The sequence below is a fragment of the Hippocampus zosterae genome, chromosome 16 (assembly GCF_025434085.1).
Source record: "Hippocampus zosterae strain Florida chromosome 16, ASM2543408v3, whole genome shotgun sequence".
Lineage (NCBI taxonomy): Eukaryota > Metazoa > Chordata > Actinopteri > Syngnathiformes > Syngnathidae > Hippocampus > Hippocampus zosterae.
In genome coordinates, this window is record NC_067466.1 from 6,443,534 (window position 1) to 6,460,631 (window position 17,098).

Sequence of the window (17,098 nt, forward strand, 5' to 3'; positions counted from 1 at the left end):
GACATTCCAGTTTCAAAAAGATCCTCCAAACTGCTTTCAATTGTGTGTTCTTGCTTTTTTTTACTCCAGATTACGGGAAATAAATCCTAGTAATTAAGTACGCTTCCAAAGTAAGATATGAGGGCTCCTGTGGTGTACTGTATTTATTTTGATGTAATTAAAAATAGTGTTAAATTGAGTTCAAATAAAAATCATCATCAGAATCCCCTGACATTTTATTCTTAATCTGCCTCAGCATAATTTGTCATATCACAATTACAGGGCTTGTTGTGGAAAACTTTGAAGTCTGGTGAGTAATCAAACCCAACTTCCTCTTTATCCATATTAGGACAATTGTGGTTTCTCAACAGCGAAACATTTAGGCTATATAAGAAGTGCGATGAGCACGGAGAAACAAGTTGAATAGATTGAGGAAACATGAGCTCTCTTCACCTGACCGTTTTACTCTGCCTGGCAGCTGCGGTTTACTGTGGGCCCGCGTCGCATTTGACAGCGCAAGATGAGACTTTTGCAGAGGTGTGTATTTTTATTGCTCTTTTATTATTTTAACATCTGAGCAGGCTTGATATCATCCATTTAGGTGGACAATCTGCCAAATGTTGAGCGCACATGTTCTACTCCATAAATTCTTTTTGATGATAAAGTTGCCTTCTTTTACAGAGCTACCTGAGAAAATTCTATGACCTCGCGGATGAAAGTGGCCCATCCGTTCGAAGTGGGTTCAGTCAACTCAACAAAAAGCTGAGTGACATGCAGAGATTCTTCGGATTAAAAATCACAGGAACACTGGATGATGACACCTTGGAGATGATGAGGAAGCCCCGCTGTGGCGTTACGGACGACAAGGTTGCCCGTTTCTCGACTTTTGTAAACAACCCCAAGTGGCAGAAAAATAGTCTGACATACAGGTAAAATAAATGATTTCCAATAGTCCAACAGTGACAAACTGATTGTTGTGTTTTTGACATCTGGGATAAACTACAGCTCACGTGTGACTTAGAACAAGATTTGCTGTAAAAAATGAATAAATGTGTCAGTGACAAACTGCGTAATTATTGCATATGGTTCTTACACTGTGTTTTTTTTAATCTGCAGGATAGAGAACTATACACCAGACATGTTGGAGTCAGAGGTCGATTACTCCATCGAAAAAGCACTGGACGTTTGGGCCAAAGTTACTCCTCTTAGATTCACGAGAATCTACAGTGGCACGGCGGACATCATGATCTCATTTGGTCGCCTGTGTAAGTACAGAATCAGAATGAGCCGCTTCAGGATTAGCGGTGTTGAAAATGAATGGATGGATGGATGAATTGACTGATCAATCTCAGTTTTGGCCTTTCTGTGTTGAGTTTGCATGTTATCACTCAATTTCCCCACAGGGTGAAAAAAAACAAATAATAAGAATAAAAAAATAAAACTAAATAAATATAAATATATATTTATAAGTGGACGGCCCGGTAGTCCAGTGGTTAGCACGTCGGCTTCACAGTGCAGAGGTACCGGGTTCGATTCCAGCTCGGGCCTCCCTGTGTGGAGTTTGCATGTTCTCCCCGGGCCTGCGTGGGTTTTCTCCGGGTGCTCCGGTTTCCTCCCACATTCCAAAAATATGCATGGCAGGCTGATTGAACACTCTAAAATTGTCCCTAGGTGTGAGTGTGAGCGTGGATGGTTGTTCGTCTCTGTGTGCCCTGCGATTGGCTGGCAACCGATACAGGGCGTCCCCCGCTTACTGCCCGAAAACGGCTGGTAAAGGCTCCAGCACCCCCCGCGACCCTAGTGAGGATGAAACGGTTCGTAAAATGAATGAATATATATCTGTAAATTGACGAATTAATATTAATCTTTTGTCCTAATAACTAACTGACTTGTAGTAAAGCTGTATTCAAGACGGCTGAGATATTTTACTAGCAATAAGACAACTGAAATTGTTTGCCAGCAGTCCTGACAACAAATCGTCTTTGGCAGCGTCGATCAATGTTATTATAAGTCACGAAAACGAATTTAATAACTCAAAGTAAAACTGAAAAATAAAGAAAATTGGACTTGTGATCGCTTTCCCAGAAAATGAAAACAAACTCAATATGCCGATACATTTTCTGTTGATAAAACGAACTAAAACTCTTCTATCGCGAACAAGTTCTCCGTTGTCCTTTTCCATTTATTTCAAAATGAACTGATTCATTTTAAATGTAATTATTTCAGAACCGGTAATATTGTTTAGCTGTACAACAAAAGCAAATTTGGATGTTAACACAAATGAAAAAACAGTCAAGAGCGTAGGCGTGTCACCGCTGATGTCAATCTTTTCCGAATTATCAGCACATGGTGATGATTACCCCTTTGATGGCCCCGATGGAACTCTGGCCCACGCCTTCGCCCCATCTTCTGGCATCGGAGGAGATGCTCACTTTGACGAGGATGAGACCTTCACCTTTCGTTCCAATTCTGGTGAGTTTCTCAAGCTGCGTAGGCATTCACATACGTTCCTTTTAAATATGCCTCGGGATATGCCTAATGACTGATGATTTTTTTTGTCGGCTCTCGTGCAGGATATGTTCTCTTCCTGGTGGCAGCTCACGAGTTTGGTCATTCACTGGGATTAGGTCATTCTAACGATGCCGGTGCCCTCATGTACCCCATATACTCATACTCAAACCCTTCCAACTTTCGTCTGCCGCAAGATGATATCAAAGGCATCCAGTCTCTTTATGGTATGTCATCGAAAGTCATGTGCAGTCTCCTATTTTTTTTCTGAAAATCATCAACTCAACTCAACAGTATTTATAGAGCACTTTCAAACGGCCATTGCTGCATACAAAGTGCTGTACATGGTGCAATTCAACATATACAATAAACAGTCAAACAAATCGGTAATAAAGACGGTAGAAAGCACCAAACAGTAAAACCAAGAACAAATCTAAGTCATGCTGAGTGGAATGCCAAAGAATACAAGTGAGTTTTGAGGAGGGTTTTGAAGATCAAGTAACAAAAGTCCATATTTCATCTTCAGGTCCCAATCCTGATACGGAACCTGATACCAATCCCGATAAGCCGCAGCCCCCCACCACTCCTGATGCTTGTGACTCGAACATGGTGCTTGACGCTGTGGCCACTCTGCGAGGAGAGATGCTCTTCTTTAAAGACAGGTATCACCAGATTTGAAAAACTCAAACAAATAATCAAACATATGAACCCTTTCATGCACACTGTAACCTGATAACATGATAAGTTGTCCAACGTAGTGACCGCTGTCCCGGAAAGGGTTCATATGCCGTAGTTAATGCATGTATGGTGTGGTTTCAGGTTCTTTTGGCGAATCTACCCTCAGAGCAGGACACCTCAGCAAAGTTTCATCACCAACCTGTGGCCCGATGCCCCCAATAAAATTGATGCTGCTTATGAAAGTCAATATTCGGGCAATGTTTTTCTCTTTAAAGGTACAGTTTATTTCTTTCGTCTCTATTATAGGTCTCACACACACGCAGTGGGCTGGTTTTGGCCTTGCATGCCTCGCTCAGTGCGATTCTTGTCTTCCCCCCATTCGACGCTGCATCCATGCATGCATGCATGTTTGCATGCAGAATCTCACAAGTGTTATTTCGAGCCAAGTGTGCCAAAAAGCCCCAAATGAGTTGCCTAGTGTGAATGTAACTTTCAACTCCAGATATCACATTGTTTTCATCCAAAATATCATCTCTGCCATGCATCCTCTAAAAGGCTTTTTTCTTGATGCAGGTCGTCGAGTTTGGGCTTTTCGTGGCTACGATCTTGTTCAAGGATATCCCAAAGCAATAACAACTTTTGGTCTTCCCAAAAATGTGAAAAAAATCGATGCAGCTCTATATGATGCGGAATCAAAAAAGACACTGTTCTTCGTTGGCAGATCTTACTACAGGTATGTTCCATTGAAGTAATCGGACCGGACCATTGATTTGTCGGAATGACACAACTGTTTGCAAATCGATCAAAATATTCTTTTTGTCAAAAGCTTTGATGAAGCCAGTAAGAAAAGGGACGACGGATTCCCAAAACGTGTCGATGAAACCTTTAGTGGCCTAACTGGGAAGGTGACTGCAGCTTTGCAGTACAAAGGTGAGTGAACAATCAATCAGTGGAGGCTGTTGTGTATAACTCCTTTTTTTTTTAATAAAGAAAAATAAAACTGAGCCTCTCTTTTCCAGGTTTTACTTACATCTACAGTGGACCCCAAATGTTTGAGTACAGCCTGAGCACAGGGACATTTTTCCGTGTGTTGGGAAACAACTACTTCTTGCCCTGCACCAACGTCTAGATTGCTCGGGTGAAGGAACTCAGAATCAAAACGAGCGGACACAAATCTATCTGGATTCACCCCTACTGTAATTGTTTGATATATTTTTTAAACTACGGTACCTATATTTAAAGATATTTTTGACAATAATATTATTCATTATTTTTTAATGTTTTATCGCATTTTTTAAATCAAGTTAAATGAAGATAAAAGATTGCTCACAAAAGAGGTATTATTATGATTGTTTTTAATGTACATGTATTGTATGTCACACTACAATGACCACAGGTTGAAATGTATCAATGCAAATACTGTGAGAGAAGAAGCGGAAGTGGAAGAAATAAAATTCTAGTCATTCATTTGGTGTCAGCTCATTTTTAGCACATAATGGATTGTTTGGAGTCATTGCAGTGCTCATAAAATAATACGGTCTTGAGCGCCATCTCTCACTTTATCATAATCAATTTGGGGCCCCTATTTTCGGATGCAGATCAAGGTTTTTTTCAGCCAATCGCAATTAAATTAAGCATCCAAGCAAACTTGCCACTCATGTTTTGTCTATGTCTGACAAGAAGACGGCAACAAATTGACTCAGGTGCTGGGCATTGCACAAAAGGGCGATGTGACAACAGGGCACACAAAACGGGTGTGAACGGCGTACATAAATTGGCAAACAGCGACAAAATGCAAACCAACAGTTCGTCAAAGGGAAGGCAAAACTGGAGCAGCTTTCGTATTCTAATAACAAATAGAAGATTTTTTGTTGTTGTTGTTGCCTAATTTATAGCTTCCTTCTTTCGCTATCATTGTGTTTCATGCCAATTCCACAGAAACTGTGATTCAGAAGAACTTTGACCACACAAATAAGGATTTGCAATTAGAAATATTGTACATGTACTAAGTGTTATTGTCAATGATGATAACAATAATCGGTCAGGATAATTTTTTTATAGATGTCCGTCAATCTGGCCTTTTCTGATTTAACTGGAAGAAAATGCTCACTGAGGCCAAATTATTTGCAAGTGTATAACTCAATTTATAGTGTCACTGCTTGTCATTCAATTGTGGAAACGCTGACTCATTAGTCTCACCCGTATCTGTCAACTCCATTCTCAGCCATCAGGTCCTTCCCTTCCCACCTGTGCAGTCTGGACTTTTTGTCAAGATCTTATCACGTCATTGTAAATTTATGACACACATGAATCTCTCCCGGGCGGCCCGGTAGTCCAGTGGTTAGCACGTCGGCTTCACAGTGCAGAGGTACCGGGTTCGATTCCAGCTCCGGCCTCCCTGTGTGGAGTTTGCATGTTCTCCCCGGGCCTGCGTGGGTTTTCTCCGGGTACTCCGGTTTCCTCCCACATTCCAAAAATATGCATGGCAGGCTGATTGAACACTCTAAATTGTCCCTAGGTGTGAGTGTGACTGCGAATGGTTGTTCGTCTCTGTGTGCCCTGCGATTGGCTGGCAACCGATTCAGGGTGTCCCCCGCCTACTGCCCGGAGACAGCTGGAATAGGCTCCAGCACCACCCACGACCCTAGTGAGGATCAAGCGGTTAGGAATATGAATGAATGAATGAATGAATGAATGAATGAATGAATGAATGAATGAATGAATGAATGAATGAATGAATGAATGAATGAATGGATCTCTCCCTTAGAGATAAGGTGAGAAGCTCGGTCATCCGGGAGGGGCTCAGAGTCGAGCCGCTTCTCCTCCACATCGAGAGGAGCCAGATGAGGTGGCTTGGGCATCTGATTCGGATGCCTCCTGAGCGCCTCCCTGGTGAGGTGTTCCGGGCATGTCCCACCGGGAGGAGACCCCGAGGAAGACCCAGGACACGCTGGAGAGACTATGTCACCCAGCTGGCCTGGGAACGTCTCGGGATCCCCCGGGGAGAGCTGGAAGAATTAGCTAGGGAGAGGGAAGTCTGGGCTTCCCTGCTAAAGCTGTTGCCCCCGTGACCCGGCCCCGGATAAGCAGTAGATGATGGATGGATGGATGGATGGATGGATGGATGGATGGATGGATGGATGAATCACTTTAGATTCCCTTCCGAATTAGTAGTAGAGGCTGTTGATGATCTTCATATTTTTTAGAAAATGTTTCTTCTTGTTGTTTTGGTTCAATGTTCCTGTTTTCACTCTTGCCTACTTATTTTATCCTACCTGCCACAGCCATCTTGAAGACAATTATCGCCTTAAGCACATGTGACAGTGTTCTTGACTACTGTAGCTTTATATCAGGGGTGACAAATTTTTGTCAGGGGGCCAAATTGTAGTTACGGTTGCCATTGGAGGCCTGTTAATGAATTTTGGGAAACCATATAAATGTTTAATCACCTCCACATATTACATATTTAGTGCACAAAAAAATGGTGGATAAATAGTTTTAAAATCAGAAGTGAAGAATAATGACTGTTACTGTGGATTACATGTGACAATTTGAAATTTTGGTTCAGACTTTAGCAAGTATCATGGAACTTGACATGCTTGATTTGCTTTTGCGGGCCTCATAAAATGATCAGGCGGGCCAGAGCTGCCCCCCGGGCCTTGACTTTGACACCTAAGCTTTATATTATCCGAAAATAAATCTGAATTACCCTCAATTTTAGGAGTGACTGTAAAGACTCCAAGTAAAAGATACCAACCAGTGTGTTACTGACTGATTACATGACTCATTGGCCTACTTATGATTCATGCTAGTAGTGGCCAAAGGTGTTTATTCTGCAAGTCCATTCATCCATCCATTTTCTGATTCGCTTATCCTCACAAGGGTGGCGGGCGTGCTGGAGCGTATATCAGCCGTCATTGGGCAGTAGGCGGGGGACACCCTGAACTGCTAGCCAACCAATGGCGGGTCGTACACAGAAAAACAAGCATTAGCGCTCACAATCACACCCAGAGACAATCTGGACATCCAATCAACCTGCCATGCATGTTTTTGGAATGTGCAAGGAAACCAGAGTACCCGGAGAAAACCCACGCAGGCACGAGGAGAACATGCAAACTACACACAGGAAGGCCGGAGGCAGAATCGAACCCTGAATCTCTTATCATTCCGCTTTATTCTCATTTGCACTCTGTAAGGAAACATTTTAGACCTCCTGCTAACCTTCTGTCCTAGATCCAGCACCAGCATGGAAATAACAACAGAAAAATGTTGCTCTGCTCATAAAATGGACATGACAAGACCCAGCATGCCGATGGCACGTCTTACTTTTAAATGTATGTTGAAGAGAGCATTTGAGGGAAAATTATTACCATAATAAAAAAAATGTAGATACGGTAAATAGAATTTTCCGGTTGCTGATGTCATTATAGTCTTCATAGTTTTTATTTGGTGACTAATCAAATCCAGTCTTGTCGTTTACTCATCACTGACTCACGAATGCTGTTGCTCAACGCGCCCACCCCCCAACTCCAATCCTATATAACAGCACATCCAGTGCAGGGGCAACACAACACAATCACTGAGGAAACATGAGCTCCTTCAGCCTTTGCATTGTACTGACCCTGGCTTTGGCAGTTTACTGTCTTCCAGTTGCAGAAATTAATCGTCAAGATGAAAGTTTGGCAGAGGTAAATTTGTTATTTTTTTAAATGTTGTCACGTCGGCTATTTTTTGCACTTGAATTGTAGTTTTTAGGCACCTTCACCTTGTTGAATTGCCACAATTATATTTTTCTCTATTTTGCCTTTTTGTTTTTTTGCAGGGTTACCTGAAGTTATTCTTCAACCTAACGGAAGAAAGCGGACCTTCCAGACGTGGGATCAGTCAGCTCAGCAAGCGGCTGAGTGAAATGCAGAGGTTCTTTGGTTTACAAATCACGGGAACGCTGGATGCTGACACCTTGGCGATGATGAAGAAGCCCCGCTGTGGCGTGCCAGATAATAACTTGGCCCGTTTCTCCACTTTTGGAAACAACCTCAAGTGGCAGAAAAAAAGTCTGACATACAGGTAAATACTTTTTCACTAGGATGACACACACACACACACACACAACACACGACACACAACACACACACATTTGTATTTGTTTGTTTGTTTATCTACGAACGAGGCTAATATTCAGTATTTTTCCCTATCTGCAGAATAGAGAACTACACCCCCGACATGTCACGCTCAGAAGTCGACAATTCAATCGAAAAAGCCCTGAACGTTTGGGCCAAAGTTACTCCTCTTAAATTCACGAGATTGTACAGCGGCACAGCGGACATCATGATTTCATTTGGTCGCCAGTGTAAGTAAAAATCTATCTGTGTATTGCATTTTTTTTAAATGGCTTTTGGTTGTGACTTGTTTGTGGTATGTTTGTTATCAACACAAAAAAAAACAGAATTACCGGTAATTATTATAATCTGATAGAAAAAAAATATATACTGTATAGAAATCATTTTTATTTATATAATTACTAGCTGGTTCGCCGCCCTCCGGGCGGCTCATCAGCTAGTTCATGCGGAAGGCTGGTAAGGTGGGCCTTCGGCCCACAAAAGTGTTGTTGCTTGGTCCAGCTTTTTGTTCATCTTCATTGCTTATCGCGAAAATAAAGAGATGTTTAGCTCTACTAAATAACTAACAATTTCATTGCAATGCTTGTGGGTAGACAACATTTTTTCGCTAAGATGCCCGTGCGATCGTAGTGAGCCACTGCCTGAGCGGCGCAGTGGCGGCGCGCAGCGGCGCGGTGAAGTAGGTACGTTTTGAAAAGGGACAGACGGAAGGACAGACCGCGTGCGGGACGACGCGCAATATATATATAGACGAATAAATAATTAGCTCAACAACATACTCACGCAGGCCATTGGCTTAGCTGGAGTACATTTTTGACTGATGTTGTTTCAGCCAATTATGCAGTTGTTACATAACAAATCACTCACGATAACATGATTGCATGACAACACCAGCGGCATGTGAGTGCATGTCGCATCTTGAAGTTGTCAAGATTTTCGGAGCTTAAGGGCAAACATCCTGCCAGCTCATTGGAACTTGGAAGATGAATAATTTCCAGATATTAGCTGATCCATTGAGATACCTGATCAATATATTAATTTGAGTTTGCCAAATCTGATTTGACTATATTGTTATTCTCAGCACATGGTGATTATTACCCCTTCGATGGCCCCGATGGAACTCTGGCCCATGCCTTCGCCCCATCTTCTGGCATTGGAGGAGATGCTCACTTTGATGAGGATGAGACCTTTACCTTCCGATCAAATTCTGGTGTGTTATTCGGGCGTATTTGCATACCATACACTAAGCATTATAGGGATTTGGAATGATGTAATTGTTTGGTTTTTTTTGCTGCAGGATATGTCCTTTTCATGGTTGCAGCCCATGAGTTTGGTCACTCTTTGGGCTTATCTCATTCTGATGACCCAGGCGCCCTCATGTACCCCACGTACTCGTATAGAAATCCTGACACATTCGTCCTGCCCCAGGATGATGTCAAAGGCATCCAGACTTTATATGGTGTGTATCAACAGGCTGTTTAAATGCCCCCCCCACCCCACCACCACCACCAAAGCATAGACGGTAATTCCAAAACAATTTTACCTCCAGGCCCGAACACAGATGCTCAGCCAGGACCTCCACCCCCCACAACTCCTGATGCTTGTGACTCGACCATGGTGCTTGATGCTGTGGCTACCCTGCGAGGAGAAATGCTTTTCTTTAAAGACGGGTATGACTGGATAATGATAATAACACAGACTGGAAAAACTATGAATATTGCTTGTAAATGTCTTATAAATGTGTGCTTTCAGTTTCTTGTGGCGAAGCTTCCCTCAGGCCAGGTCACCTCAGCAGAGTCGAATCACCAACTTTTGGCCCAGTGCTCCAGTCAACATCGATGGCGCTTACGAGAACCAACATGCCGACCGAGTCTACATCTTCAAAGGTAAATTAGATTTTTTTTTTTTATGAAACCTGTTTAAAGTCCCAACCCTGTGTCAATATTCAAATCCAGCCATTATTATCTTTTCCACCTGTAGATAAGCAAGTGTGGGCTTTCGCTGGCTACAATCTAGTCCGTGGCTATCCCCAAACACTCACTACATTCGGCCTGCCCAGAAGTGTGAGGAAAATTGACGCAGCGTTCTATGATGTGGAATCAAGAAAGACTCTCTTTTTTGTGGGCAGTTATTACTACAGGTAATTAACAAGCATGCATTTTCTTTTGAACAAATATTATACCCTGAGCTTCGATTTAAAATTTCCCTTTATGATATTGTCAAGTTTTGATGAGGCCAAAAAGAGTGTGGACTCTGGATTCCCCAAACGTATTGATGAGACATTTTCTGGTCTGAGAAAAGTGACGGCGGCTTTCCAATACAGAGGTGAGTCAAACAAAGTGTTCGCACCACCACCAACAACAAAAAATTGATTGCTTGGATGGATGGAAGAGTTTAATCAAAAATGAGAAGAATATTTTATCAACTCACATTAAAATCTGTTTTCCAGGTTTTACCTACATTTACAGTGGACCTTACATGCTTGAGTACAACTTGGCCACAGGAAGATTGTTCCGTGTACTGAGAAACAGCTACTTCTTACGTTGCACTAACTTCTAGACCAAAGTTTATTTGGAAGCTACTCGTGTAAGAAATATTTCAGTATTGTTGTCACTAAATATATATTTATAATCCAAACTATGAATTTCCCCCTCCCAAGTAATCCCCCAGAGTCTAACGTACTTTCCAAGCCTTCTCTGCCACACACTGTCAGTTCCATCAGGCCATCCAAAACTTTCAGACAAACTTTAAAAGACAAGAGAGACTATGAGTCAAGCAGAGTTGTCTTTTCTCACGAGCAGAGCGCACGAATGTAATCCATTATGATCTCAGACCAGCTCTGGAGCTGAGATGTTTAAACAGTTACAGTCTCGGTACAGCTCTGAAAAGCTACGCTCTCTCCTTGTTTTTTACTAAGGAGGACCCTGTTACATGAACTTCGAAACGGGTGGGGGAAACATACACATAATGCATTGTTGAGTGGTTAAAGGGGTCATGCTGGTAAGCTATACCGTATAAAATTACTGGCACACACTCCTTGAAGACTTCTTCCGGTATCCTCCGCAACTCGATCGTCTTAGCCTGTCATCGACATATTCGAAATGCATCCCACTGATGACTCCTTTGAGCTTGGGAAAGAGGAAAAAAATAATACAGTGAACCATGAGTGCGGCGGTTGGTCCACCATAGCCATGTTCTTCTCAGCTTGCAACTGACAGTTTCCCAGGACATTGCGAGCAGTTGTATTTTCATGGAGAAGTGCCTGTAGCTGTCCAGCCACAACTCTTGCTTCTTCTCCCATAGTAAGTGAGAACGAGCTTGTCGATTGCCTGGCCCACACCGAAAGGGTAAAACTCACAGTTTGGATTTGAAATCGCTTTTGTGACACCAGTCTTGGAATTTTTGTGATGCACCTCATTTGTATATAGAATGACTGATATAAGTGGTTTCATAAAACCTGTTTTCAAATGTATTACATTAATATACTCTATGAATAAAATTTTGTATGATTTGTATTCCTGTCTTCATTTTTGGGTCACATTTTGGAAATAATTTTGAGTGACTGAGACCCGAAAGGATAACAGGGGAGCGGCGGGTGGGGGCGTCCTTATTTACAACAGTGCTGCAAATTCAAACGTAACCTAATTTTTGACAAAACCCCTAATCCCCCTACCGCCGCTGCTGTTAAAGCAATGTATCGCATTGCTTCAGAGAAATTGGAGCACAGCTCAACTAATCAAAGAAAAGTTTGCACTTAAACAAAATAAGTAATTGTGACAACACCACCAGGATACGGTATGCAAGTAGACAACAGACTGGCGATGATGCGCAGCCAATCAGCTCACAGGAAAAATTCGCTCGTGCTGATGAATCCAAATGTCATTTGTTTGGTTTCGCATAAATAAATACACAAAATTAGAATCATGACATGGGTATCTCAGAAAGCAAATTTTCGAAAACGTAGAGTTAAGCTAGTTACAAAGCAAACCCCGTTGTGTCAAAACACACTTCCCTCATTTAGGTTCATATCATAAGCACAAGCTCATCAAGCAGTTAGCCACATCTTCAGAATGTTGTCTCTCTAATCTAATTCAGCGTTACCGTCCATACTTTTGCAAAGGGGCCTGTTCAGACAGTCACTGGAATGTTTCACTGCCCAGTCTTGCATCTTTCTCTGCTCTTAACCTCATATCCCAAACACTATCTCGGGAATTAACCGAGGGCTTTACGAGTGTGCAGAGTACGGGAAGAAGAATTTTTGCAGGCACTTGGTCTTCACGTGCACGAGGATAATAATCATGGAACGTTCATCACTTGTCAAGGTTGCGTTAATGATGATGATGACAGTAGTTCTCAGCGGAGCTGTGCCGAGCATCCTAACCGACGAAAAAGATCACGCTAAAGCTCAGGTAAACACAGCTGTAACTGTTGATCAGTTCAACCTGAGAGTATGGAGAGAATCAAACGTGATGGGATCCTCCGATTCTGTACGTCACTTTTTGTTTAGAAATGCAGACTTTGTTTCCCGATGACACAACCAATAATAAGGGTTCCAAGCAGTTTGCAAACTTTTCAGAACCACTCATCTATTTAACTTGAAAGAATTTCTTACACCTCTAAAAAGCTAAAAATTCAGTCCATCCTTTCAAGATTGAAAAGGCTAACACACTACATTTGAGCAAACAAAAAGTAATTCGCAAGTTTTTAACCATCATGTGTTTTCTTTTGTCTAGGATTACCTTTCTCATTATTTCTCTGAAGTGGGCGTCACCACTGATAGCGAACAATGGCGCAGCGGTCTTGATTCCTTCACGGACACTCTCAAAATAATGCAGGAGTTTTTTGGCTTGGAGGTGACAGGTCAATTGGACAGCGACACAATGGAAGTGATGTCACAACCTCGCTGCGGTTTCACAGACTTACAGACATTCAAGTATGCCCACTTTGATGGGCAACCCAAGTGGGAAAAGAATGTGGTCACATACAGGTTTGACAATTTTATATTGGAACACATTGCAATAATTCGCCACTGAATCTGCTGGTTAAGCTTACAATTAAATGTGTGTTAAATGTTACTAGGATAACTGAATATACACCGGACTTGAGTAAAGGTTTCGTGGATGCCACACTTTCCAAAGCCCTGCAGATCTACAGTGACGTTGTTCCTTTGGATTTCAAGCAGATTCAAACAGGCACTGCGGACATAATGATCAAGTTCAAGGCTCGCGGTAAGCGCCCCCTCGTCCTGGGACAAACTTGAATAGGATATTAATTTGATGTCTCTTGCAAAACCAGATCATGGAGATTTTGCACCCTTTGATGGGGCGGGTGGAATCTTGGCTCATGCCTTTTCCCCTGGTGGAGGCAGAGGAGGTGACACTCATTTTGATGAAGATGAAACCTGGACTCTTAGTTCATCAGGTGCGCCGTCAATTAATCGTTATAATGGAAATCATACTGCGCCAAAGCTAAGCATGTCGCCAATGTTTCCATGTTAACTGCTTTTGTTCACAGGAGTCAACCTGTTCTTAGTGGCAGCCCATGAGTTTGGACATGCACTCGGGTTATCCCACTCTAAGGTTCAAACCGCCTTGATGTTCCCCACCTACCGGTACGTTAACACAGAAGGCTATGTGCTACCAGAAGATGACCGCCAAGGAGTGCAGGCACTATATGGTGAGAGTTTGGCCTATTGGCAGCGATTAAAATAATGCCACAATGTGAGAAACTGTACATCTGGATAATATAATGGGCTCTAATTTTGTGAACCGCCCAAATCCTGCACGGCATTGGGTTAGAACCACTATTGGCAATTTTGGAGATGAGTGCAGGATGGTGAATCTAAGAGAAAGAGGGGAGGGGGAGGTCTGCTCTGTGGTGGGGGTGATCACGTGATCACAGCCTAACTCACTGCTGACCAATTAAAGCAACTCCTCTCATTCTCTTGAAATGTGGCATGCTAGTCATACGCTGACACATTATTTGGAATCCCACTAAGGTTCTAAGCAGGGAGCCCTCCATTGCAATATAATTAGTTGTAGGACACACAGTGCTAAAATATGATTGGTTGCCGCATCCGGCTAGCATGTTGGTTGTCATCCTAGCACAAGCAAGAACAAGTTAGCATTACAGAAAAACTCGTGAATATCTGCCATTCGTGTTTGAGGGTATTTGTGGCGAACAAAGTGACTGCTGCTGTTGAACTGATGACTGCTGTTTTAAGTGGGACTACCTGAGGGCCTAAACTAACTATTATTACCGAGTAGCCAAATTGTCACTCCACTGAGCGCATCTCCACCGATACACCCTGTGATGTTGCTTTATTTATTCTTTTTTTTTTTTGCATGTGTGTCAAATGCATATAGATACACGTCCTTGTGTTGGTTAGCTTGTAAGGTGCAATATAAATCGAATTTCTCTAGGAGTCAGATCATCAACTAAACCAACAATGAAGCCTGCACCAAAACCACAACCAGAGCCTGAACCACAGCCTGAACCAGAGCCTGAACCCACGCAAGAACCAGATCCCGGACCTGCACAAGAACCAGACTGGTGTAGCCGCAATCTCATGTTTGATGCTGCAACGTCCATACAGCGCCGTCTTTATTTCTTCAAAGGCAGGTTAGACAAGTATATTTACATTCCACCCCCTGCATAAAACAAATGTTTACTTTTACCTAGATGCGTCATCAATATCTACTCATATTTCAAATGTTCTATTTCTTTTCAAGCCATTTTTGGAAGAGAATCAGCAACTGGGATGGTGTCACCACAAGGAAAATTAATTCGGTCTGGTCTGGCATCAACAAAGTCGATGCCGCTTATGAATATGGGCGAGGTGTTTTTTTAATTGAAGGTACAAATGAGTTGGACCAAATGAAACGGCAGATCCTGTATATTCAAAAACATTTCTACAGTGACAATGTATTAACTTGACAATTTCTTGACAAAGGGGACCACTACTGGCAAGTCGAAAGGAACACAGTCTTACCGGGCTTTCCCAAACCTCTCAGCGACTTTGGCTTGCCTTCATCTGTCACCAAAGTAGATGCCGCCGTCCACATTCCATTTGTGGGAAGAACTCTCTTTTTTGTAAACAACAAATACTGGAGGTGAGTAAAATGTGCGCGCGCGCGCGCGCGCGCGTGTGTGTGTGTGTGTGTGCGTGTGTGCGTGTGTGTGTGTGTGTGTGTGTGTGTGTATGCATACGTATAAATACATTACATTTATACTGTGATGTGTTTTTATTGACAAAATCAGAGACATACTCCTTCAACAATTAGTTGAATTCGTATTTTGCAGTTGTATTTTGCAGCGGTGTACTTAAAGAGGCACATTTTATAGTGCAATGAAGTGTCTGCAACTATTTTAGTCAGATCGTAATGTTTGTTGTTATGAATCGAAAGCTATAACGAACGGAGAGGCAGAATGGATCGCCGGAACCCCAGATTGATTCGCACAGAGCTCCCCGGGATTGGCTACAGAGTTGATGCTGCTTTTGAGTATAGGGGTAGGTCATTTTTCAAAGATTCTTCTTCCTGCAACATGACGTTGTCTAAATGAGACTCAACATTTTGCAGGATACCTGTTCTTCTCGTATGGATCCAGGCAGACACAATACAGTTATTTGAGAAGAAGAGTGGTTCGCACGCTGATGAGCAGTGACTGGATGAATTGTGACTGAACAGTCACCGAAGTCTCCCATCTATGAGCATTGTATTACAGTATTTTTCGATGGTTCATGCCGCTTCTAGTATCGCTTGTAGGGGATTTAGCTTCTTAGAAAAGCATAATCTCATGAGTTGATTGGTTATTAGCGTGGGCAAATATAATGCCATATAATGGCAGAACCGGTGTTATGTCATGTTTAATAAAGCTTTGGGAGTACAGTAACTGACAACATAAATGTGATCAAATTATTTTTCTTTCACAATGCAAAATACATCTGCAAATATATATTTCACTGTCATGGATTCTTTACCTCAACATTGCCACGTGAGGAAAAGCAAAAGTAAATACTCTTTGGTTTTTGTAGGATAAAAAGAAAAAAGAAAAGAACTAAAAATGTAGTTTGTTAGTTTAGCAGCTTACGTTTTGTTTTTTTGGTTTTTCGTAAAGTTTACTTCTTTACAACGTAAGTTGGGCCCCAGTCTTTATATATCAGTTGATGTTTGAGCCTTTGTTCAAACTTTTTTGACTTTATTAAATTGATATTTTGTCCACATTTGAAATACCATAGTCCACGCCTATGTGGGGTCCACTCCGATCTGTAAGGATGAACTGCACTTCCATTCATTTCAGTGGGGAACATTACCTACCTTTATGAACATTTCAGCTTACATATGGGCTCGCCTAAGCATTTAAGTCTATATCTTGCAGTTCCCATTCCACTGTTGTTACCTACCAATTTAGTGAGAGGAAAACCTCTGTGGAGGGTGGTTTTGCCACAGCAACAGAGTATTAGCCGCAAAGTCAGCTAATTTTACAGTTCAATTTAATTTTTTTCCCCCAAATACCCATTGTGATTTTTCTAAGCCATGTGCCTCAATTGTCCTTTGATTCTGGGACGGGGGATAGTAAAACCAAACATTTGGACAGCACTGTGGTTTATGGTTCGAATTTAGGCTTTAGCCATACTGTGTGGATTTTCATGTTCTACTGTTGGTTGTGTGAGTTTATTTGTATACTTCCTCACACAATCCTAAAACTCGCATGAAGACTAAATTGCAGGTGAGAGCGTGCTTCCGAATTGCCGCTTATTTGAATGTGACCTGCGACAGAGAATAAAATATATCGACTCTTGCACTACATCG

At 42.2% G+C, this 17,098-nt stretch overlaps 3 protein-coding genes across 4 annotated transcripts; all 3 read left to right on the forward strand.

Moving 5' to 3' along the window:
* Nucleotides 1-396: 396 nt before the first annotated feature.
* LOC127587800 (collagenase 3-like) lies at nt 397-4,632 on the forward strand. Its single transcript, XM_052046265.1, has 10 exons — nt 397-516; nt 661-908; nt 1,096-1,244; nt 2,323-2,451; nt 2,553-2,714; nt 3,014-3,149; nt 3,307-3,440; nt 3,739-3,898; nt 3,992-4,095; nt 4,185-4,632. Exons 1-10 carry the CDS (start codon nt 418-420, stop codon nt 4,292-4,294), a joined length of 1,431 nt encoding a protein of 476 aa, XP_051902225.1. The 5' UTR covers nt 397-417; the 3' UTR covers nt 4,295-4,632.
* Nucleotides 4,633-7,722: 3,090 nt separating this feature from the next.
* On the forward strand, nt 7,723-11,185 carry LOC127587802 (collagenase 3-like). The gene is made up of 10 exons (XM_052046266.1): nt 7,723-7,853; nt 7,988-8,232; nt 8,367-8,515; nt 9,367-9,495; nt 9,583-9,744; nt 9,835-9,955; nt 10,038-10,171; nt 10,266-10,425; nt 10,510-10,610; nt 10,735-11,185. Exons 1-10 carry the CDS (start codon nt 7,755-7,757, stop codon nt 10,842-10,844), a joined length of 1,410 nt encoding a protein of 469 aa, XP_051902226.1. The 5' UTR covers nt 7,723-7,754; the 3' UTR covers nt 10,845-11,185.
* A 1,212-nt stretch (nt 11,186-12,397) lies between these two features.
* Nucleotides 12,398-16,179, forward strand: LOC127587798 (macrophage metalloelastase-like). Of its 2 annotated transcripts, none has more exons than XM_052046261.1 (10): nt 12,398-12,772; nt 13,019-13,272; nt 13,365-13,513; nt 13,581-13,706; nt 13,800-13,961; nt 14,708-14,906; nt 15,017-15,141; nt 15,238-15,397; nt 15,692-15,795; nt 15,866-16,179. In XM_052046261.1, exons 1-10 carry the CDS (start codon nt 12,584-12,586, stop codon nt 15,967-15,969), a joined length of 1,572 nt encoding a protein of 523 aa, XP_051902221.1. In that variant the 5' UTR covers nt 12,398-12,583; the 3' UTR covers nt 15,970-16,179. The 2 variants fall into 2 exon arrangements, with proteins under 2 accessions (XP_051902221.1, XP_051902222.1); XM_052046262.1 differs by having other exon boundaries at nt 12,398-12,694.
* Nucleotides 16,180-17,098: the final 919 nt, after the last annotated feature.

Excerpts from the sequence above, each read along its gene's own strand:
- LOC127587800 (XM_052046265.1), top strand. The coding sequence starts at position 418 with ATGAGCTCTCTTCACCTGACCGTTTTACTCTGCCTGGCAGCTGCGGTT. Across the intron at positions 1,245-2,322 it reads GATCTCATTTGGTCGCCTGT|CACATGGTGATGATTACCCC; the intron begins GTAAGTACAGAA and ends CCGAATTATCAG. Across the intron at positions 4,096-4,184 it reads TGCAGCTTTGCAGTACAAAG|GTTTTACTTACATCTACAGT; the intron begins GTGAGTGAACAA and ends TCTCTTTTCCAG.
- LOC127587798 (XM_052046261.1), top strand. The coding sequence starts at position 12,584 with ATGGAACGTTCATCACTTGTCAAGGTTGCGTTAATGATGATGATGACA. Across the intron at positions 12,773-13,018 it reads TGATGGGATCCTCCGATTCT|GATTACCTTTCTCATTATTT; the intron begins GTACGTCACTTT and ends TCTTTTGTCTAG. Across the intron at positions 15,796-15,865 it reads TGCTGCTTTTGAGTATAGGG|GATACCTGTTCTTCTCGTAT; the intron begins GTAGGTCATTTT and ends AACATTTTGCAG.
- LOC127587802 (XM_052046266.1), top strand. The coding sequence starts at position 7,755 with ATGAGCTCCTTCAGCCTTTGCATTGTACTGACCCTGGCTTTGGCAGTT. Across the intron at positions 7,854-7,987 it reads AAGATGAAAGTTTGGCAGAG|GGTTACCTGAAGTTATTCTT; the intron begins GTAAATTTGTTA and ends GTTTTTTTGCAG. Across the intron at positions 9,496-9,582 it reads TACCTTCCGATCAAATTCTG|GATATGTCCTTTTCATGGTT; the intron begins GTGTGTTATTCG and ends TTTTTGCTGCAG.